Source organism: Pelobates fuscus, chromosome 6 (assembly GCF_036172605.1).
Source record: "Pelobates fuscus isolate aPelFus1 chromosome 6, aPelFus1.pri, whole genome shotgun sequence".
Lineage (NCBI taxonomy): Eukaryota > Metazoa > Chordata > Amphibia > Anura > Pelobatidae > Pelobates > Pelobates fuscus.
In genome coordinates, this window is record NC_086322.1 from 265,056,992 (window position 1) to 265,080,154 (window position 23,163).

Below are 23,163 nucleotides of genomic sequence, written 5' to 3' on the forward strand. Positions count from 1 at the left end.
GGACGTGTTTTTTCTGCAAATCGTTTGATAGTGAAGGAGTTAAGCTAACACCCCAAGGAACATCTGCTTTGTTACAAATGTTCGTATTCTCTGTTAAAAAAAAAAAAAAAAAAAAAATGTTTTGCCTTTCAAAGTGCCAAGTCCCTAATGAATATATTGAAAAAGATTGATCCATTTAGCACTGATCTATCCTCTGAAAGCACATAACTCTATTGTCTGCCTTTCAGGATATTCTTTATGTCTTCCAATGTTAAAAGTGCACAATGAGAAACAACCTTGGCTTGATGCAGGGCTTGACAAATTTGTTTGAAATCTAGGAGCTAGTTAGAAAAGTAAGGAGCCAGAAAAAAACGACACCAAAAATACAATTCTTAAAGGGACACTATATTCACTAGAACCACTACAGCTTAATGTCGTTGTTCCTAAGTCTATACCTTGTCCCTGAACGCTTTTCAATGTAAACACTGACTTTTCAGACAAAAGGCAGTGTTCACATTGCTGCCCGGTGACACCTCTACTGACACTCACTCAGGCAGCCTCTAGAGGTGCTTCCTGGTTCAGTGCTTCACACTGTGCAGCACCTATGTTGATGTTCCCTATAGGGATGCATTGATTCATTCTGATGCATTTTACCGTGCATGCGCAAGAGTTTCCCAATGCATTCTTATGGGGAAGCATTGAATTGGCTGAGATCGTCAAGATTGATGATCTCAGCCATATAGGTGAGGCCAGCCGCGGCATCACCAGCACGGGAAAAATGATGAGTAAAAACACCTTTCCCGTGTGATTGGAGGGAATACACACTCACTCATTGACAGACACATACAGACCTACTCACAGACACACACTCACTCACAGACAAACACACACTTATATACAGACCAAGACACACACAGACACACACACACTCACAGACAGACATGCTCACAATTAATTACTTTTTTATTTTAATTTTAAATCCACCCAGTCTCCCTGCCTTTGGAGAGCTGGAGTGGATAGGCTTTCCCTGCGGGCCAGTGGGGCTGCTGTCATCTCCCTACTCGGCTTCCTCTTGAGCACTGTTTAGTGAGCCGAGGGCCGGAGTGACTTCATAACCCGGCTCCTGGCATCACTACAAGGCGTGCGAGGGAGAAGAGCAGGTAGATTACAGCTCCCTTGCCGCCGCACTAAGTCAACAGGCCCCCCTCTCTCAGCTCTCCATTAGCCATCCGGCCACCGCTCTCCCTCACTCAGCCGCCTGCCTCAGCCCTCAGTGAGACGACTGCTGCATCCTTCAGTGAGCCGCATGCCCGCCTCTGCCCTCAGGCAGCTGGTCACCTCGGGGGCTGAATAGGCTAACGAATCAAGCCCTTGCTTAATGAGCAGTTTTGCTGTATGGATCGTGGATCTAGAGTCGCACTGCTCAATTGCTATTTAGGAGTTAAGTCACTTTGTTTATGTTTATGCAGCCGTAGCCACACCTCTTCTGACTGTGACTCGCGTAGCCTCTCTGCACACATCCTGAAAAATGAAATTTATCTTCCTGCAAGGTGTGTTTAATTTAGAGGTTCTAATCTGCTCTGTTTTATGTCTGTTAGAGCATAAAGTAGCCTCCTGTTTGTGATTAATGGAACACTTCAATTTTATTTAACAGCGTAGTAGATCTACCCCAATTAAAACATGCATTTGTTACTGCATTTTTCCATTGGATATATAGCTAAAAACCTTTTACAAAAGCTGCAGAACTCTTGTCTGCAGTATTTGCAAACCATCTCCTTTTTGTACCCCCAGAACATACTTTCTGTGGCTGTCCAATCATAGACTTCATAATGAAGCTTATTATGCAGCTGCCTCTAAACTACCAAGAAGTAGCAGTACTCATCTTATTGACATCCAGGAGGGTATAACAGGGTTAATTTGTAAATGTGCTGATTTCTATTTAAATCTGAACTTTTTGTAAAATTAAGAAAATAGGAAAGCTGCTTCGAACACGAATCACTTCAGCAAGCTAAAGTGCTTTTTTTTAAAAAAGTTCTAATAACAGAGATAAAAACTTCCAAAGTGAACACACTTTGTGGTAAGATCAGATTGATATTTTTTTATGGAGGTTGTGTAAATCACAGCCAGGTAGGATTTTGTGTAGTAAAAAAATCAAAACAAAAAACAAAATTGAGCAGTGAGACTGCAGGTGCATAATCTTTCAACCAAACCTGCTTTATAATGCTGTAGTGGTTGTGGTGCCCCTTTAATGGGTTACTCTAAGTACCATAACCACTTCAGCTTGATTATTGATATCAGCAAAGCACTTAGTGGCCCCTACGCTGTATCTTTAAGTGGAAGCAGACTCTGGAAATATATGATATCTTGCCTTAAAGTTCCATGTAAAAGTGATGTGATTATTTGCAATAAATGTTTATATAAGATGGTGATTTAATAATGTGTTCTTCTCCTGTAGGTTTGCAGTATGAAGCTTGTTAATCTGAAGCAGGCCATTCTTCAAGCCTGGAGGGAGAGGTGGAGTGACTACCAATGGGCTATAAACATGAAAAGGTTTTTCCCCAAAGGGGTTACCTGGGACATTCTGAATCTGGCAGGTAAAGTACCCAAGCACTCAGTACATACCTTTTTATGCATTTTTGAACACGGTGGCCTTCAGGCAACTGCACATATCCATTAGCAAAAAGATATTTTAATAAAACTTTTTTTTATTTTAAAGCTATTTAATAATACCGGTCACAAATAAATCTTATTTTACTTGTCGTAGTGGAGTTGTTTATGGTGATTTGCCAGTGCACATCTTCCTTCTTATTGACACACTGCTCCTCTGTGGCTCGTAGAATGGACAAAAGAATCATGTTAATGTTTTTAGTATGACAAATTATAACATATCTGTGTTCTATATAGGAAGAAAGGCAGGGACAATCTGGTACACTTGTATTGAGCACTCAGTGTGTATATTGAAAATAAATGTGGAGCTATTGTGTGCGTATATTAAACTGTGAAGATCTCTGTAGTCTCTGAAGCTGGAATTGCATCTCCATCTAGCTTTGATGTTAAACATATGTGCCCATATTCTCTATTAGTGTATCTAAGTGCAGCAATTTTGACAGTTTACATGTGTGACTTCTAATTCAGGCTGCCCAGTTCATACAGTGTACCTTCTATGCAGGCTGAAGAATGCATAGTACCCAGGACATACTTGAAAACGAGAGAAATCTCAATGTATCTCTCCTGGTAAAATATTTTATCAATAAATAGTATGTAACTGGACTCTCTTAGTATTTGCAGGTAATAGACTCTCCTAGCATGTGAGAGACAGTACATGCAGCTCAAGACTCTCCTAGTATGTAACAGTACATGTAGCCCACAAAATCTCCTAATATGCAACAGTACATTTATCCCACAGACCTAACTAGTATGTAACAGTACATGCAGCCCACCGACTTACCTGGTATATAACAGTACATGTAGCCCACATGCTCCCCTTGCATGTAACAGTACATGTAGCCCATAGACTCTCCCAGCATGTAACAGTACATGTAGCCCATAGACTCTCCCAGCATGTAACAGTACATGTAGCCCCCAGACTCTCCTAGCGTGTAACAGTACATTCAGCCCACAGACTCTCCTAGCGTGTAACAGTACATGCAGCCCGCAGACTCACATAGCATGTCACAGTACATGCAGACTCTCCTAGCATGTAACAGTACATGCAGCCCACAGACTCTCCTAGCATGTAACAGTACATGCAGCCCACAGACTCTCCTAGCATGTAACAGTACATGCAGCCCACAGACTCTCCTAGCATGTAACAGTACATGCAGCCCGCAGACTCACCTAGCATGTAACAGTACATGTAGCTTATAGAGTATCCTAGCATGTAACAGTACATGCAGCCCGCAGACTCTCCTAGCATGTAACAGTACATGTAGCTTATAGAGTATTCTAGCATGTAACAGTACCTGCAGTCCACAGACTCTCCTAGCATGTAACAGTACATGCAGTCCACAGGCTCTCCTAGTATGTAACAGTACATGTAGCCCATATACTCTCCTAGCATGTAACAGTACATGTAGCCCATATACTCTCCTAGCATGTAACAGTACAAGTAGCTTATAGACTATCCTAGCATGTAACAGTACATGCAGCCCGCAGACTCACCTAGCATGTCAGTACATGCAGCCCGCAGGCTCTCCTAGCATGTAACAGTACATGTAGCCCCCAGACTCTCAGTAACTAACAGTACTAAACTAGTTTGCTCGTTTTTTTTGTAGAGGCACTATTGGATCAGGCCATGATCGGTGTTGCACCAAACCCTCTTGTCGTCTCGTACCTCAAGTATGCAATCAACTCTCAGGTATATCTCATGGAAGCATAGTTATAATAATACATTTTATGCATGGTTTATCAAGGCTTGTTATTGACAAAACTTGTTCTTGTTCATCTCAAAGTAAGCTTTACTTTTTCTTCAGATGGTGTCTTACTCCTCTGTCTTGATGGCAATCAGCAAGGTATGTTTGCACTTTATTATCTATCAAAGGTTAATAATGCCTTGTCCACAATACAGTGGGAGTTATTCATAAACTGCTGCAATTTAGCTAAACTTGGCTGTACTCAGGGCAACCTCCATCCTCTTGGGAGATGCTGTGCGAGACAATTTCACAATATACTCGGCTTCTCTGGGCCGTCAGCCAAGTTACATTTGATTTCCTTGCGGACTTTTCTCTGAAGCTCAAGTCATAAGGAAACCGTCAATGTATTGACCCTGTCCTTCCCATCTCTCTGTATATACACGCTAGGCTCATTTTTGCCTTCCTATGGAGGAGTGCAAGCTCTGAGCGAGCGGAGTACGCAGCCGTTTGCAAACCTCTGTAGAGGTCTTTTAATTACGCTTATATTTTGTAGCCATATACCAGAGTTTACATTCTGGTGGCATTTTTAAGAATCAGAATTTCTAAGAACACCACGCATACAGGTTTCACACCTTGTATGTGGCAAACATGTTGTTTCTGCTTCTGTACTGATGGCTCAGTGGGCTAATGCATCACCAGTAGATTCTGTTCAACCCTTGGGGGTCACAGGTTCAAATCCCGGCAGCCCATCATCCTTCCAAGGTAGATAAAATTAGTACCATTAAATTGGGTAATTGTAACAACCCCTGGATGTTGGGCAAAAGTTACATTCCAAGGACGTACTTGAAAACCAGAGTAATCTGAATGTACCTTTCCTGGCTGAAATGTAATACTTTGTTATTATTATTTCAGATCTTCAGACACCATATACTGTACATTATTTTTAAACTTTTTTCCTCAATATTTTGGTAATTTTAAATTAGTACATTACAAATCAAATTGTTTACATTTGTATCATTTAAATATTTAAGTCATCCTTTAAAGGCAATTTGTGCACCAAGCTGTTTTTTCCCACCCGCTGTGTTGATGTGTTACCATTGCTAACAGTAATTATACTGTTTTTGTAAAAAGCAAAGAAGAATTGGTAACATAAACGGTTAATTTGCCAGATATTTCTCAGGATCCTCTGAGTCTTTAATAACTTTTCAAGATGGCACAGATTTAGTGAAAATATCCATCCAGTCCATTCTCCGGTCAAGTTGATTCTCTGTAAATAACGCTATGAATTTAAACGCTTGTGAGGGTTGGTCTATATTTAAAGAACTCCTACATTTAGCATCGAGTTGTTATTTTAGTCTGTATACCCAAGACCTGTGGTTTCCATCTGGAGTGCATTTTTAATTTTACTTTTTTCAGTTCTTCAAGCTAACGTACGACCACAAATGACAATGTTTGTGTGTGTCCTATAGACCTCTGGAAATACGCCAATTGCAGGGTGTGTAATATTGGTAACTTGCACTCTTTGTAGTTTATTTTTTCACGGCATTTCTGGCCTGTTGGGTGGTATTGTGTATTCCTTGACAGTGTTAAAAAAGTGGCAAACAAAATCCAGTGCATCTCCCACTATTTCATTTAAGTAGTATTGAAATTAATTTGTTTCAATGCACAACGCACAGCACAGATAATTTATAAGAAAAAAAAGGAACACTGTTATAGTAAGAAGTTGTCTTGGTAGAATTTAGAAAAACCAAGGATTAATGCAGCAATCTGTCCATTTCAATGGTCTCTTGCGTTTTCCAGAGTCCCGTGAGTAGTACATAGCACTGGCACAGAAGTGCTATCCTTTTATCATTGGCTTTGGAAGGTATTTTGAACTAGTGAAGTCTGTTTTGAAAGCACTTGAGAAATTCTTTTAGCACTCCAACGCATCATGTTTGGGCCAAGAAGGCTAGGGGGTTTCTTCTGCTAGGGGTTTTTTAAATACGATAAGATTTGAAATGGACCACACTTATTTGTTTATTTGCAAGTATTTACATTTATTTGTAAAACTTTTGGTGTAGGCTGCAGGTTGATCCATTTATTTGGCTGGTTATTAGTAAGCTCTGATTAAGCCCAATCATTGTTTTTGTAACAAAGTACATCTGGAGCATCATAATTATAATTCCAAAGTCATTTTGATACTAATCATAAAATCAAGAAACAATAGCCATCTTGTTTCTTTGCGGCCCTTAAAGGTTGATAATATATGCCAGGGCATGAGTATTGCAAAAGAAAGTCCGGGAATCTGCCAACAATAAGACCTCATCTTCATGCCACTGACGGCACTGAAAACATTAAATGGGTAGAACACACGTTTCAATTTGTTGGCACCAAGTCATCCATTTGTGCTAGTGAGCCCTTTTTGTTTTCTCAGAAAATAAATCAAAATACAACGGCATCTTTTCCCTTAAGTGATTATTATCTTGGCAGTATTAATGCATTTGGAACATAGTATGGAAGAGTTCTTGATTAGTGGAAGTGCACAGGATTGCTAGTCAAGGCGCATAAAGATCGCCTTAATATGGTAATATGGACTAATTATAAACCTGCGTTACATCTACAAAAACTGGTCAAGGGAAGAAGAGGGCTAAACATTGCCAGTCCATCTGTATTAGCAAAATACCAATGGGAAAAATGACATCAGAAGGAAAACTGAGCATCTCATGAAAACAATTTAAAAGCGAATATAGCAAGTTATAGATGATTTGCAATGTTTTAATCAATGGTGTAAATTTCAGAGAAGTAACAATTTTCCTTTAAATGGCTTGACAATACAATGGACTGCAGTGGTTATGGTGCTAGGAGTCTTACTTTAAAGGGACAAATTGTTTTCCTGGCACTGCAGGTCCCCTCTCTCCCCCATCCCATGTTGCTGAAGGGGTGAAAACCCCTTTAGTGACTTACCTGAGACCACAGTCGGAGACCACAGCCGGACGTCATCTGGCGGGGGAGACCAATTGTGCATGTGCGGCCGCCGGCGAGGGAGACCTAATGCGCATGGGCAGAAGTGGTCTGGTTGCCTGGAGTGTCCCTTTATGGGTTTGAGAGAAGTTTTATAGTGTGTAACAGTTTTAAAAGTTATAGAGACACTCTAATGTGGTTGTTAGAGTGCTGTGAGTCTCTGAGTGTCATCACCAAGTTTTCTGACAAAACTGTTTGTTTTTTTCTGAGAAGTTTGCAAAAACTGGTCTCTTTGGACTCCTACAGCCAACCCCCTCTTCAGCTGTTCTGGTAACATGGAAACTACACTTTCGTTTTATTAAGTGTGATTCCGTCCAACCTCGACAGTTCTGACAATTTTTGTCTAAATAGACATGCACTTTTCATATGCACGACATACTGGGTGGTCCAGCAACAAAAAATTTGGGCACATCTAATTGCTGATAAATTCAGAAACCCCAGCACCATGTTATGTCTCTGAGTCCTGATTGATATATATATATATGTATGCAAACACTTTCAGTTATCGATGTGTCCCTGTGGGAACATTTGCCTTATTTGCATGTGGAAATTACTTCTATCTAATGGCATTAAAAGGACAGAAGAATGAATGTTGCCCTTGTGTGGAGATTGCACCACAGGAAAAGCTGTTTATCTGTTTGTACTCGAGGTCTGATCTCAATTTTGAACAATATTTATGTTTTTGTATTAAGGCTTAGCGATCCCCATGATTGCAACAAGAAAATATACCGTGAGCTAAAAAGGAAGCGTTTAGAAACTAAGAAAAAAAAAGAAAAAGTCAAATATTTTCCATTTTACATAGAATCTTTGGCTCAGAGGCAATTTGAGGACTCGATGGGTGGAGGCGGCTGGATGTGCGACAGGCTTGCGTGTGTTTACACTTCAGTATGCATGTATGTGTATATAATATAACACTCTGGCCACATTGCCTCCTGAACGGAAAAAAAAAATCCCAGCTTTCTTCTCTGGAAACTCAAATATTTACATAAGAGAAGAAATATGGTCAGTAGAAAGGAAGAGGGGGATGTATATAGCAGTAAAGGACATTAACTCTTATGCAGGCCCTGCTTAAAAATGTAAAGACTGAGTAATTAGAAAGGGATTATATGGAGTAACAGGAGGAGTTATAGGGAGAGGTTATATGGAGTAACAGGAGGAGTTATAGGGAGAGATTATATGGAGTAATAGGAGGAGTTATAGGAAGAGGTTATATGGAGTAATAGGAGGAGTTATAGGGAGAGGTTATATGGAGTAATAGGAGGAGTTATAGGGAGAGATTATATGGAGTAATAGGAGGAGTTATAGGAAGAGGTTATATGGAGTAATAGGAGGAGTTATAGGGAGAGGTTATATGGAGTAATAGGAGGAGTTATAGGGAGAGGTTATATGGAGCAATAGGAGGAGTTATAGGGAGAGGTTATATGGAGTAACAGGAGGAGTTATAGGGAGAGGTTATATGGAGTAACAGGAGGAGTTATAGGGAGAGGTTATATGGAGTAATAGGAGGAGTTATAGGGAGAGGTTATATGGAGTAATAGGAGGAGTTATAGAAAGAGATTATATGGAGTAATAGGAGGAGTTATAGAAAGAGGTTATATGGAGTAATAGGAGGAGTTATAGGGAGAGGTTATATGGAGTAATAGGAGGAGTTATAGGAAGAGGTTATATGGAGTGATAGGAGGAGTTATAGAGAGAGGTTATATGGAGTAATAGGAGGAGTTATAAGGAGAGGTTATATGGAGCAATAGGAGGAGTTATAGGGAGAGGTTATATGGAGCAATAGGAGGAGTTATAGGGAGAGGTTATATGGAGCAATAGGAGAGGTTATATGGAGTAATAGGAGGAGTTATAGAGAGAGGTTATATGGAGTAATAGGAGGAGTTATAGAGAGAGAGGTTATATGGAGTAATAGGAGGAGATATAGAGAGAGATTATATGGCGTAATAGGAGGAGTTATATGGAGTAATAGGAGGAGTTCTAGGGAGAGGTTATATGGAGTAATAGGAGGAGTTCTAGGGAGAGGTTATATGGAGTAATAGGAGGAGTTCTAGGGAGAGGTTATATGGAGTAATAGGAGGAGTTATAGGGAGAGGATATATAGAGTAATAGGAGGAGTTATAGGGAGAGGTTACATGGAGTAATAGGAGGAGTTATAGGGAGAGGATATATAGAGTAATAGGAGTTATAGAAAGAGGTTATATGCAGTAATAGGAGGAGTTATAGAGAGAGGTTATATGGAGTTATAGAGAGAGGTTATATGGAGTTATAGAGAGAGGTTATATGGAGTTATAGAGAGAGGTTATATGGAGTTATAGAGAGAGGTTATATGGAGTTATAGAGAGAGGTTATATGGAGTTATAGAGAGAGGTTATATGGAGTTATAGAGAGAGGTTATATGGAGTTATAGAGAGAGGTTATAGGGAGTTATAGAGAGAGGTTATAGGGAGAGGTTATATGGAGTTATAGGGAGAGGTTATAGGGAGAGGTTATATGGAGTTATAGGGAGAGGTTATATGGAGTTATAGGGAGAGGTTATATGGAGTAATAGGAGGAGTTATAGAGAGAGGTTATATGGAGTAATAGGAGGAGATATAGAGAGAGATTATATGGCGTAATAGGAGGAGGTTATATGGAGTTATAGGGAGAGGTTATATGGAGTTATAGGGAGAGGTTATATGGAGTAATAGGAGGAGTTATAGGGAGAGGTTATATGGAATAATAGGAGGAGTTATAGAGAGTTTATATAGAGTAATAGGAGGAGGTTATATGGAGTTATAGGGAGAGGTTATATGGAGTTATAGGGAGAGGTTATATGGAGTAATAGGGAGAGGTTATATGGAGTAATAGGGAGAGGTTATATGGAGTTATAGGAGGAGTTATAGGAAGAGGCTATATGGAGTAATAGGGAGAGGTTATATGGAGTTATAGGGAGAGGTTATATGGAGTAATAGGGAGAGGTTATATGGAGTAATAGGGAGAGGTTATATGGAGTTATAGGGAGAGGTTATATGGAGTTATAGGAGGAGTTATAGGGATAGGTTATATGGAGTAATAGGAGGAGTTATAGGGAGAAGTCATATGGAGTAATAGGAGGAGTTATAGGGAGAGGGTTATATGGAGTAATAGGAGGAGTTATAGGCAGAGGTTTTATGGAGTAGTCGGAGGATTTATAGGGAATGGTTATATGGAATTATATGAGCGGTTATATGGAGTAATAGGAGGAGTTATAGTGAGAGGTTATAGGGAGTTATAGGGAGAGGTTTTATGGAGTAATAGGAGTTATAGGATGAGTTATAGAGAGCGGTTATATGGAGTAACTGTCATGGCCCTGTTTTTTTTTTTTTAACACTCCCTCCCGACTCCACTACATCTAATTGCCCCCCTAGTCACCCCCATATGCCCCTAATCTCCCCCATTACCTATTTGTGTGGGTAGATGAAGGCCCTGTGGGACACATCATCTGCCCACACTAGATAGCACTGTGAAATTCCCATGCATGCCCAGTTAAACAGTTTCCTGGGGAATATCGAACAGGAATTTCGTCCATTCATTCATCAGAAAGACGAATGAATGAATAGAAATGTCAAGAGAACAAACAAATACTGAATATCGGTGTTCGTTTGTGCGTTCATTCAGTTTATTACAAGGAGGGAGCTACCGGCGCGCAGCTCCCTCCTTGTAATATGTAAAGATAGAAGCTGCAGGGAGCTGTGCTCCCCGCCACTTCCAAAGCCCCCCACGTCCTCCTTCATTCTCTGGGGGTCAATATGACCCCCATATTAGCATAAGGGAGATTGAAATCTCCTAAATGCCCCTACTCGCTATGCCCCCGGCCACCACCCATGAGCGGCAGGTGGGGCGCTAAATGACAATGCAGGGGAAACCTATTATCCTCCTCCCGGCCCTCACCCATGAGCCGGGGCCCTAAATTACAATTGGGGGGGACCTATTGTCCTCCCCCCCCCGGCCCCCACTGATGAGCAGCACGTGGGAGCTCTAAATGACAAATGACAATGGGAAGGACCTATTGTCCTTCCCCCGGCCCCCACCCATGAGTGGCGGGTGGGGGCCCTAAATTACAATAGGGGGCTGGGGGGAACCTATAAAAATACCCCCTCCACGTGACTAGGGATGCCCAAGACCCTAGTCACCCTTCCACCACCCAAATAAAATTAAATAAAGCCCTATCTACCCCCGTCACCCTAAAAATAGTGAGGGGGAGACAGTAAAACTATATACCTGTAAATAAAAAAATACTTACCATTTGATGGCTTCTTTTTTCAACCCCCAAAAAGGCCAAATATAAAACCATAATACTCGTCGAACTTATAAAATAAAACAAAAACCTGAGCGCAAAAAATATCAGCCGAAAAAAAAAAAAATCCAGACGCAAAAAAATATTCCATCTTCACACAGCGAGGGCACGGCGCAGACAGAGCTCTGTCACAGCACTCTGATTGATTGGCTTGGAATCCAACTAATCAGATTGCTCTGAGTCATTTTCCAAAGAACTTTCCCACGCTGTGTAAAGTGACTAGCACTCTGATAGGTTGGATTCCAAGCCAAGAGTCATTTTACACAGCGTAGTAAAGGTCCCCCGGATCCTCCCCATCCCTTCCCCCCTGCCCCCCACCATTTTCATTTAGGCCCCCACCCGCTGCTCATGGGCGGGGACCGGGGAGGAGGACAATGGATGCATTCTCTCCCCCTCCCCCATTTTCATTTAGGGTCCCCACCCGCCGCTCATGGGTTTGGGCCAAGGGGGACCCTGTGCCCCCCGTTTAGTTGAATAGTCCCCACTCGTGGGGTCTTGGGGCGGACACTATGTCCACGCCCCAATTGTTAAGAGATGCCCCACCATGCGGCCATTTATTGGGGGGGGTGGGCTTTATTTATTTTTTGTATTTTACAGCAGTGAGCAGCCACATGCCCCTACTCGCAATATAGCGAGCATGGGCAGAAATTACTAATACTAAGTAGTTTTTACTTGGTATTAGTAAAGTTGGCTGAAAGACCAATTTTGGTCTTTCAACCTTTTGGTAGATAGTTCCCTAATACCGTGGGAAGCCGCAGCACGGATCGGAATTTCATTCACTTGATTTAAAAGTACTGATTGACGTCCTAACATAAATAAACAAACTGTTTTCATTCTGTTAGGACGAAATTCAATAGTTTTGTTGGCATTCTGTCTAAATGACAGGACGTTCGGGAATAGTGACAGGAAGCATCACGAGATCAAGGAGGAAAGGTGAGAATTGTGGGAAATTGCTCTGACCACAGGAAATGGAGCACACGTTGCTCTTCCACTGGTCATAGATGGTCAGGCGTAGGACAAATACATAAGACAAAATAGTCCCTACTTTGTCTTATGTTTTAAAGAAAACTAGAGCAGACAGGAAGAAATAAAGAACATATCCTGACAGAGGAAGAGAAGAGGAAGCAATTAGGGAAAGGTAAGTTTGGCATGACAGTGCCGCTTTAATATGTGAAGAATAAAATGTATAATGTTGCGCCAGAGTGCAATAAATAATACACCAAATATACAGGAGAATCTATTCTGATAAATATAATCTACAAATTTCTTAGGTTAGTTGTCCTTGATTATGGTGATCCTCAATTAGATATGAAACAGAAGAACACAGATACAGGAGAATCCCTATAGTGTATTATGTTAAAACACCAATGCTAAGATTTAAATAGATTTTAAATGAAGGGTCACTCACATTTAATGGAGCTTTATCTAAATTTGCATAATAACAGCAGTACAATCTCTGCTTACAGATCAAGAGACAGCTAGCATGTATCAATAATGTGCTCAGATGACTTATGCAAAATGAACAACACAAAGAATCCAATAGTGTGTGGTATCTTAAGAAATATTTGTCTTTGTGTAAAACATATAGCAAAATGGGAACTCACAAGTGTGGAGCTCTTTACAAGTTCTGATATTTGAGCTTAATGAAAATGTATCCATATTCTATTATCAAAAAGTGATTGTGTAGATCAAAAAGAAGAAAGCTTAAAAATGAATATATTGGAAAAGTGAATATTACATAAATTATTGTGAAAAAATGAGCACAGAGAGAATGGAACTGAAATAACGTTATCATTGTGAATATATGGAATTGGAGTTACACCGTTGTATCTTAGATCATCAATAACCTAGTCCGTAATATAGCAGTCATTACAGCAGGGCTTGACAAATTTGTTTGCAATCCGGGAGCCAGCTAAACAAGTTAGGAGCTAGTCATTTTCAATGAGAAAATGTAATACTTAAAGGGACACTATAGTCACCAGAACCACTACAGCTCGATGTAGTTGTTCTGGTGTCTATAGCCTGTCCCTGCAAGCATTTTAGTGTAAACACTGCCTTTTCTGTTAAAAGGCAGAATTTACATTGCTGCTTAGTAACACCTCTAGTGACAGTCACTCAGACGGTCACTAGAGAGTCCTGGGTCACTGCTGCACCACATGCTCTGCATGGAGGTGCTGAATGTTCCTCGTAGAGATTAATTAATGTAATGCATCTCTATGAAGAGATGTGGATTGGTACATTTGCTGCTCATGCACAAAATCCTCCCAATGCTTTCCTTAGGGAAACCATTGGCTTAGCTGAGATCATAAAGATTGATAATCTCAGCCATGGGGAAACTGGCACGGCGTGAGAAATTGGGGGGGGGGGGAGGTGAGTTAAAAGGATCAGAGGGGGCAGGTACCTAGACGCGCGCACACCCACTGCCAGGCTCACATACACACTCATGCTGACAACAGGCTTGCACGCACAGCCGCTTGACAGGCGCGCACGCGCGCACACACACGCACAGTCTCTATAACATCGACATACGCCACAACAGCATGTTCATAGATGTATTCAAGTTATACAGTGGCGTGATGAGTTGCACATTTTTATATAGTTATAACAATAACAAGCTTGGCTACGCAATGAAGTCGTTAGAACAAGGTGAAATAATCAACGCTTAACAGTGCTAGGTTAGGTACATTAGTTATGCTGCCATAATAGTAATATGGTATTATGATCAATACTATAAAGGTAACAGCCGTGTGTGATATGTGTGCTGCTTGCGCTGTACTTGTGTAGGCTGTCGTGTCGTGAGATGCAAATAACAGTGCAGTATTGTGCCTACAATGTGAGGTGACTTCGCTACACAAGCTAAGCGTAAATACAAACTCCTTTTTTTAAAATAAAATTATGCTTTGCCGTTAATTAGCTGGGCAAATAACCTTCAAGAGCATTGTGCAGTGTGTCCTGCGTTACCATAAGGGTATAATCCACATGTGGCCTGTGTTAAATTTATGAGAACCCCTGTGAGGCAGCATTGTAGGCTTTTCAGCCTATACCCAGTGATGGTAAGTCCTGTGCTTTGTGTCTGCTGGGCTCGTCTTTCCTGCCACAGGGCCCGTAGTCTCCGCCTCGGGGTTCTGCTCCGGTAGTTTCCCTCATGTGGTGCAGTCGCTTGCGGTGTTGCCTGGTATAGGGAGGTGCGTGTCGAGTTGCGTTTATCGCCGGGGTTTCGGTCAGGTTGGGTATGTGTGGGCGCCGCTTGGTTTGTAGCCCCAGTGTTTCTTGTGTGCTGGTGGGTTCATGTGCACGGGGGATTTGGTGCCATATCCCGCCTCGAGGCCGGCGGTATCTGTTATGCGGGACGGCCATCTTGGAGGCTCGGGGTATCTGCATATAGTAACTGCGCCTCGCTGCAGGACGTATCCATGAGGCCACCGTTAGTTCGGCTTGGTGGTGAGTTACTCCCCGGCTGTGTAAAGCCTCCCTGAGGCCTGCGCAGAGCCAATCAAAGGTTTCCAGTGAGGACCTGTGTGTCTTGAGGCTGGTGCTCCGCATTTCAGGAATAAGCTGGGTGGCCATTTTGGACAGGCTGTGTGGGTTTGTTGCCCCGCTTTGCTCTGCCTCCATCTTGCTCGTTTCTCCAGCAGGTCTGTTTGCCCTGTGGGGACCGGGATGTCCCCCACCGGTCCAGAGGGGGGGTGCGCTGGGGTGAGATCACTTGTGGGCTTTTGCACCGAGGGGAGCGGTCGTCTCCCCTCCGCTTCAGCTCCAGTAGGCCGCATTCAGATCTCCGCGGTCCCCCTGCTGATTTTTAACATTTGTCCACTGACAAAGAAATGATCAGTCTATAACTGTAATGGTAGGTGCGATTTATCAGTATAACAGAATAACAACAACAAAAAAATCCAGAAAAACACATGTCAAAAAAAGTTATGACTTGATTTGCATGTCAATGAGTGAAATAAGTATTTTATCCCCTATCAATCAGCAAGGTTTCTGGCTCCCAGGTGTCTTTTATACAGGGAACGAGATGAGATTAGGAGCACTCTCTTAAAGGGATTGCTCTAATCTCAGCTTGTTACCTGTATAAAAGACACCTGTCCACAAAAGCAACCAATCAATCAGATTACAAACTCTCCACCATGGCCAAGACCAAAGAACTGTCCAAGGATGTCAGGGGCAAGATTGTAGACCTACACAAGTCTGAAATGGGCTACAAGACCATGGCCAAGCAGCTGGATAAGAAGATGACAACAGTTGGTGTGATTATTCTCAAATAGAAGAAACACAAAATAATTGTCAGTCTCCCTCGGTCTGGTGCTCCATGCAAGATCATTCAATGATCATACTGTGAGGAATCAGCCCAGAACTACACCGGAGGATCTTATTAATCATCTCAAGGCAGCTGGGACCATAGTCACCAAGAAAACAATTGGTAACACACTACGCTGTGAAGGTCTGAAATCCTGCAGCACCCGCAAGGTCACCCTGCTCAAGAAAGCACATGTGCAGGCCCGTCTGAAGTTTGCCAATGAACATCTGAATGATTCAGAGGAGAACTGGGTGAAAGTGTTGTGGTGATATGAGACAAAAATTGTTGCTCTTTGGCAACAACTCAACTCGCCGTGTTTGGAGGAGGAGGAATGCTGCCTATAACCCCAAGAACACCATCCCCACTTTCAAACATGGAGGTGGAACCATTATGCTCTGTGGGTATTTTTCTGCTAAGCGGTCAGAACAACTGCACCGCATCAAAGGAACGATGGATGGGCCATGTACCGTCAAATCTTGGGTGAGAACCTCTTTCCCTCAGCCAGAGCATTGACAATCAGTTTGTGGATGTGTATTCCAGCATGACAATGACTCAAAACACAAAGCTAAGGCAACAAAGGAGTGGCTTAAGAAGAAGCACATTAAGGTCCTGGTCCAGACCGTAATCCCATAGGAAATCTATGGAGGGAGCTGAAGGTTCGAGTTGCCAAACATCAGCCTCGAAATCTTAAAATGACTTGGAGAGGATCTGCACAGAGGATTGGGACAAAATCCCTTCTGAGATGTGCGCAAACCTGGTGACCAACTACAAGAAACGTCTGACCTCTGTGATTGCCAACAAGGGTTTTGCCACCAAGTACTAAGTCGAAGGGGTCAAATACTTATTTCACTCATTGACATGCAAATCAATTTATAACCTTTTTGACTTTTTTGGATTTATTTATGCTATATTGTCTCTCACTGTTAAAATACACCTACCATTAGAATTATAGACTGATCATTTCTTTATCAGTGGGCAAACGTTCAAAATCAAGATGAAATACTTTATTCCCTCACTGTAAATGGTAACTGCAGGACGTAGGCAAGCAATTGATATGGTACGTTGGCAACATCCGGCACTGGATTATATGGAAGCGGGTTACCATAGCATAACCCCTTAAGGACACATGACATGTTTGACATGCCATGATTCCCTTTTATTCCAGAAGTTTGGTCTTTAAGGGATTAAAGGGACACTCCGAGCAGCAAGACAACAACTGATTAAAGCTGTTTTAGTGCATAGATCATGCCCTTGCAGTCTCACTACTCAATTCTCTTCCATACAGGAGTTGCATCACTTAGTTTATGCAGCCTCAGCCATACCTCCCCAAGCTGTGACTCACACAGACTACATGAACAATCATTTTCAATCAGATCTTACAGCACAGTTTCTTTACTTTTAGAAGTTCTTATCTACTGCTCTTCTAATTGAACTTTAGTCACACACGTTGAGGCTCTTGCAGGCTATTAACCGAGCAAGTGAAAATAAATTCTGAATGAAACAAACTGTGCAATAAAGGAACTTTAGATCTTTCTTTACAGTAAGTGTGCAGAGAGGAGGGAAGTGTGACTAGGGTTGCATAAACAAAGTCTTTGACTTTCTAAATGGCAGAGAATTAAGTAGTGAGACTGCAGGTGACATGATATATGTCCAAAACAATTAAACTTGAGTTGTTTTGGTACATTGCAGTGTTTTTTTTTGTATTTTGAACACAATGGACAATATTTTAAGTTAATGCTTATTCCTGTTGCATTGTGCATGTAACTATTTCTGTCTCTTTTTTAAGTTTGATGACTTCTCAAGGGATCTTTGCATCCAGTCTGTGCTGGAAATTATGGACATGTTCTGTGACAACCTCAGGTAAGGTGTCTTTGCTCTGTGCTTTTTCTGTTCTACTCTAGAATGCTTTCTCCACATTTTCTTAATTTTTTTTATTTTCATCTATTTGTTAACATTGTCTCTCTACCTTTACAGTTGTCATGGTAAGGCTGAGGAGTGCATTAGCCTTTGTCGGTCCCTAATGTGTGTCCTAAACTGGCTCCTACGTTGTGCTACATTTTACACGGACAAACTAGTGGAGACACTAGATCCAGTGGAAGGTGAAGGCAACTTGTCCATGTGCCTGAAACGGCTGGAGTCCATCCTCAGTAGTACCAAAAACCGTGCTCTCATCCATATTGCCAAATTGGAAGAAGCAAGTGAGTTTAGGGGAGGGATCAGAAGAAAGGTTGATGGATGCCAACTAATGACTGTTTCTTTAAATATGTAGTATATATTTTAAAATACAGGTATACACAATTATATGGCTAATCTATACAGTATATATCTTCATTTGTTTGTTCATCTGAACTCTTTGAGATTTATTCACTGAATCCAAAACTTAAATTGAGTGGAGTCGCCAGATAATTAAAGGGACACTATAGTCACCAGAACAACTACAGCTTACCCTATTTGTTCTGGTGAGTAGAATCATTCCCTTCAGGCTTTTTGCAGTAAACACTATCTTTTCTGAGAAAATGCAATGTTTACATTACAGCCTAGGGATACCTCCACTGGCCACTCCTTAGATGGCTGATAGAGGTGCTTCCTGGGGCAGTGCCACACTGACATTCAGTGTCTCCACCTTCTGCATGGAGACACGGAACCTTCCTCATATAAATGCATTGAATTGTTGCATCTCTATGATGAGATGCTGATTGGCCAGAGCTGTGTTTGGCTGGTGCTGACTCTGCCCCTGATCTGCCTCCTTGACAAGCTAAGCCAATCAATTTTTCTATGATTTTGCTGTATTTACTGGGGCAAGGGGGTGGGGGCCAGGATGGCTAGATAGTGGTTTTAACACTATAGGATCAGGAATACATGTTTGATCCTTTAATCTTGGGGGAAAATCAGTGAGACAAACAAAACAAAAATTAAATAAAATAAAAAACTTTCCTCCAATGCCAAGTCCAGGATGGAGGACAGGGCTCAACTGGTGGGTTGGGTGATGCTATTTGCTGTCTGGCACCAGCATGCTGTACATGCTTGTTTAAGACACCAATTTTGCACTTAATTGACATTATCCAGTATGGAACTTTGTTCTGGGCTGACTAATGTCGCTGTCAGAGGTAAATTTACACCTACTGCAGCTAACGGGTTAAAGGACCACTCTAGTGCCAGGAAAACATACTCGTTTTCCTGGCACTAGAGTGCCCTGAGGGTGCCCCCACCCTCAGGGACCCACTCCCGCCCGGCTCTGGAAAGGGGAAAGGGGTAAAAACTTACCTTTTTCCAGCGCTGGGCGGAGAGATCTCCTCCTGCTCTCCTCCTCCGATCCGCCTCTTCTCCTCCCCGTCGGCTGAATGCGCACGCGCGGCAAGAGCTGCGCGCGCATTCAGCCGGTCACATAGGAAAGCATTCTCAATGCTTTCCTATGGACGCTGGCGTGCTCTCACTGTGAAAATCACAGTGAGAAGCACGCAAGCGCCTCTAGCGGCTGTCAATGAGACAGCCACTAGAGGACATAGGGGGAAGGCTTAACCCATTCACAAACATAGCAGTTTCTCTGAAACTGCTATGTTTATGAAAAAATGGGTTAACCATAGAAGGACCTGGCACCCAGACCACCTCATTAAGCTGAAGTGGTCTGGGTGCCTAGAGTGGTCCTTTAATGTCTGTATGTGCAGAGTTTCACAGTGTAATGCTGCAGATACAGATTTCGGGCACCATGACCGCTTTAAATCAATGAAGTGATCATGGTACTTGAAGTAAACCTCTAACCTGTGTTTTAGTGTCTTTATTCAAGTGTTAAAGTACCAAGAATGTTTGAGCACCATTTGTGATGGATGTTCGTACCTGGACATGGTTATTATAATATTCCCCTTCTTTCTACATACAGGATCCAGCACACTCACTCACTTACTCACTAAACAGCAACTTAACAGATCCCAGAATTTAATTAATTTTTTTTTTTACACCTGACTTAGGCGAAAACAATGGGGTTTTAGTTAAATATATGCATAGCCTGCCACAACCCCAATGTACCCCATTCTTGGCAGGTCCTACCCAACCTAATGCCTGCTCTTATGAGATTAATCCACTTTCTTGGGAAATTCTTCCTCCTGGGATTCTCTGCAGGTGAAGGTTAAATAGGGCCCCAAAATGAGGCACCTGTGACATCCCTTCTTTCCAGACAGTAGCTGTTAATAAATAAAAAGAATACTTATTTTCCCCTTGTATAAAGTGCTTTTAAAATAGTTCAGTTCACTAATATGTAAAAACATATAGAAGGCTATTTGGATATTAGTCGCTAGTGAATTGAAGATGACTGAATTAAAGATCATGTTTATAGGCTTCTGACTAATAAAACCTTTTTTGTTATTGCTTGAGAATATTATAATTCAATAGATAAAGCCCATTTTTATTCTAAGCGTTTCAAGCTCTTTGCATTTGCCTTTCTCATACAATAAGAGTAATGGAAATATGTATATCTGGTTGTGGTGAGGTCTCATTGTGGCTAACGATCATGAGAGTTGTAGTTGGAATGCACCACGATGTGCTACTCCTGCTGTATTACAGCTATTTATCCCATTTTCCTTAAACCAGCAAAACTTTTTGCTGCCCGCCCAACTGCATGACGCTATTTTCCAGGGCTTGTGACTCTTAACATGCTGGTATGTTTTATACCTTTTATTGATGTGTCTGTTATCTCGCTCCTCTTCTCATCTGGATTTTAAATAACTGTTGGATGCCACTGAATACAGCAGAGTTCTAGTGCCAAGTCCTTGAGGGCATTAGAAAGATTCATAAAGACAGAAACATTGCCTAAAATCTCCATAACACCGTTTGAGTGCTCGGCCCGATTTGTCTGCTATTGAATGATGGTTGTGTTTGCTTAGCACTGGGTGGTTGCTGAATTAATATGTGGTGTTTATTGACTCTAATTATCATGTCCTGTTTTGCAGCCTCCTGGGTATCAGTAGAACAGTCTCTGCACAGGCTCACTGACAGTATTAGTCGCCTTCCTATTGTACAACTGAGGAACCAAGCGGAGACTTGTGTGTCTCTTATCAGGAGGTAGGAGGAGTGTAAAGAGCAGAATTTTTTTTCTTCTTTTTTTATAATTGTATGGAGATAATTATAAGATTAGAGTCACAACTTCATAAAAAGAGCAGCTGTGTGTGTGTGTGTGTTTTATTCTACGACACTGCTAGCTGCTATGCTTCCCGTGAATGGTGTGTGCCGTGTATTTTGTCTCCATGTACTGTACTGTTTTCACATTGTTGTGTAGATGCTTCAAGGCTTTTACATCACATTAGTTGTGTTTGTGGGTGAGTGTGGTGTGGCACTGTCCAGCAAATTGTTTTTAATTTCATGCTTTTGTGGTGTCTCTTCATATTAATACTCCATTTGGATATAAACTAGGACATTTTTAGGAATCACAGGTGATAAAACAACTGAAAACTATTTTTAGGGTGTCTGTAGCAGCAAGGTAAAGTATCCTCTAATTCGTGGGTTTGTTTAACAGCAGACAGCTAGGAGGGGGCATTATGCTCCCTTATTCCGATAACATCATTAGTCAGGCACATTAACAACTATTGTAGTGAAGGGTGAAAGGAAACTATATGTCACTTTCCTTTCCTGCATACAGTATCGCGTCAATGCTTTCGGCCCACTCGGATCAGTTGCACAGGACGGGATTCCCCACAGTCCATGCTGTTGTAATGCTGGAAGGGACTATGAATCTAACGATGGACTCACAACCACTGGTGGAGCAGCTGAGCACAGTGAAGAGGATGCAGGTGAAAAAATAACCTTTCTAAGAGCCAAACTAATTCCTGCACTAATCAGATTACAAATATGTTTGTTTTTGTTTTGTTTTGCTTGTTTTTTTGTTTTTTAATTGTTCATTTGCTACCTCCACAGAGGATCCCCTCTCACCTCTTTCTTTTGGAGATCTGGAAAGCCTGTGTCGTGGGTCTCATAGAGTCTCCGGAAGGGACAGATGAGTTGAAATGGACTGCATTCACCTTTCTGAAGGTATGGCCTAAAATGTGAAACACATTATCTAAATGGTAACGATATGTGTCCTCAATTGGCAGAACTCCGCCGTAGCAAATATTAGCAGCTTAATATGAAAAGCACTCGCAGTCAATCTGCCTGCCACGCATCGCACAGATAAATAAAATAAATATAAAGAAAGCATCTTGCACTAAAATATAAATAAATACAAGCAATCATGAAAAAAAACTAGAAATATCAAGAAACATAGAATGGAAGATAAATCTGACTCCACTGCAATTTATTCAAACTGAAAGTAATCCGTGGTGGCCATGTAGTGCCCACTAAATGCACTATACTGGTCTATACCACCTCTGCTGGAAGAATATTCCATGTAACTATAACATTTTTATTCAAATTGTATTTTCTGACTTTGCATATTTCAAAAACTGTAGGTTCTGCCCTCTTGTTAGAGATATGTTTTTCTATGAAAAACTGTTTATTGCCTTGCATTCACAGATTCCGCAGGTTTTGGTGAAGTTGAAGAAATTCTGGCAGGTGGATCAGGTGCGTTGCTCCCTGGTACTTTAAAAAAAAAAAAAAATTAAATCCCGTTTCATGTCTTGTAATGTAATAGTATAGTAATCCTAATTTTCTTGCAGGATTTCAATGAAGACATGAATTGTGCATTTGAATATCTTCTTAAACTTACCCCACTCTTGGATAAAGCTGACCAGAGATGCAAGTAGGTCCATCTGAAAATGTCTCAAAAATATAAACTGTGCCAATAATCCCCTGTATTGCCTTTCTCTACACTTGGTTTACTAAATATCTTAACATCTTCTCTTCTCTTTGACAGCTGTGACTGCATCAGTCTGTTACTACAAGAATGCAATAAGTTGGGTTTGTTGTCCGATCCGAACCTGGATAACCTTGCATCAAAAAGGTACACAAGTTCTGCCTCTCACTCTGCCAAAAGCAAGTTATTTTTTCAGTCATATGAAAGCAAATGTTGAACTGTTTTTCATCCCTTTAGGGCTGCAGACAGGGAGCAGGCTCCACGTTTGAAGTCATCTGAAAACTCTACGATTCAACCCAATCCTGGTCTGATTCTCCGTGCAGAACCCACTGTGACCAACATCTTAAAGGTTAGACCCCTGGTGGGCTTCGGTTTAATATTGACAAGTGATAGCACAATTAACAAACTACTAACAACTATTTGTGCGTATCCTGAAGTT

The 23,163-nt window shown here is 41.5% G+C and overlaps 1 protein-coding gene across 2 annotated transcripts in view; it reads left to right on the forward strand.

Annotated features, from left to right (window-relative positions):
* MED24 (mediator complex subunit 24) overlaps positions 1-23,163 on the forward strand; it is a 69,253-nt gene that overhangs the window by 11,236 nt on the left and 34,854 nt on the right. For both annotated transcript variants that reach the window (XM_063425444.1, XM_063425445.1), the window contains exons 2-13: positions 2,435-2,573; positions 4,254-4,336; positions 4,452-4,490; positions 17,733-17,806; positions 17,921-18,144; positions 20,890-21,001; positions 21,576-21,726; positions 21,851-21,964; positions 22,445-22,492; positions 22,588-22,670; positions 22,785-22,871; positions 22,962-23,073. In XM_063425444.1, the coding sequence (XP_063281514.1) occupies positions 2,444-2,573; positions 4,254-4,336; positions 4,452-4,490; positions 17,733-17,806; positions 17,921-18,144; positions 20,890-21,001; positions 21,576-21,726; positions 21,851-21,964; positions 22,445-22,492; positions 22,588-22,670; positions 22,785-22,871; positions 22,962-23,073 (1,257 nt within the window). In that variant the 5' untranslated portion in view covers positions 2,435-2,443. The remainder of the gene's footprint in view (positions 1-2,434; positions 2,574-4,253; positions 4,337-4,451; positions 4,491-17,732; positions 17,807-17,920; positions 18,145-20,889; positions 21,002-21,575; positions 21,727-21,850; positions 21,965-22,444; positions 22,493-22,587; positions 22,671-22,784; positions 22,872-22,961; positions 23,074-23,163) is intronic.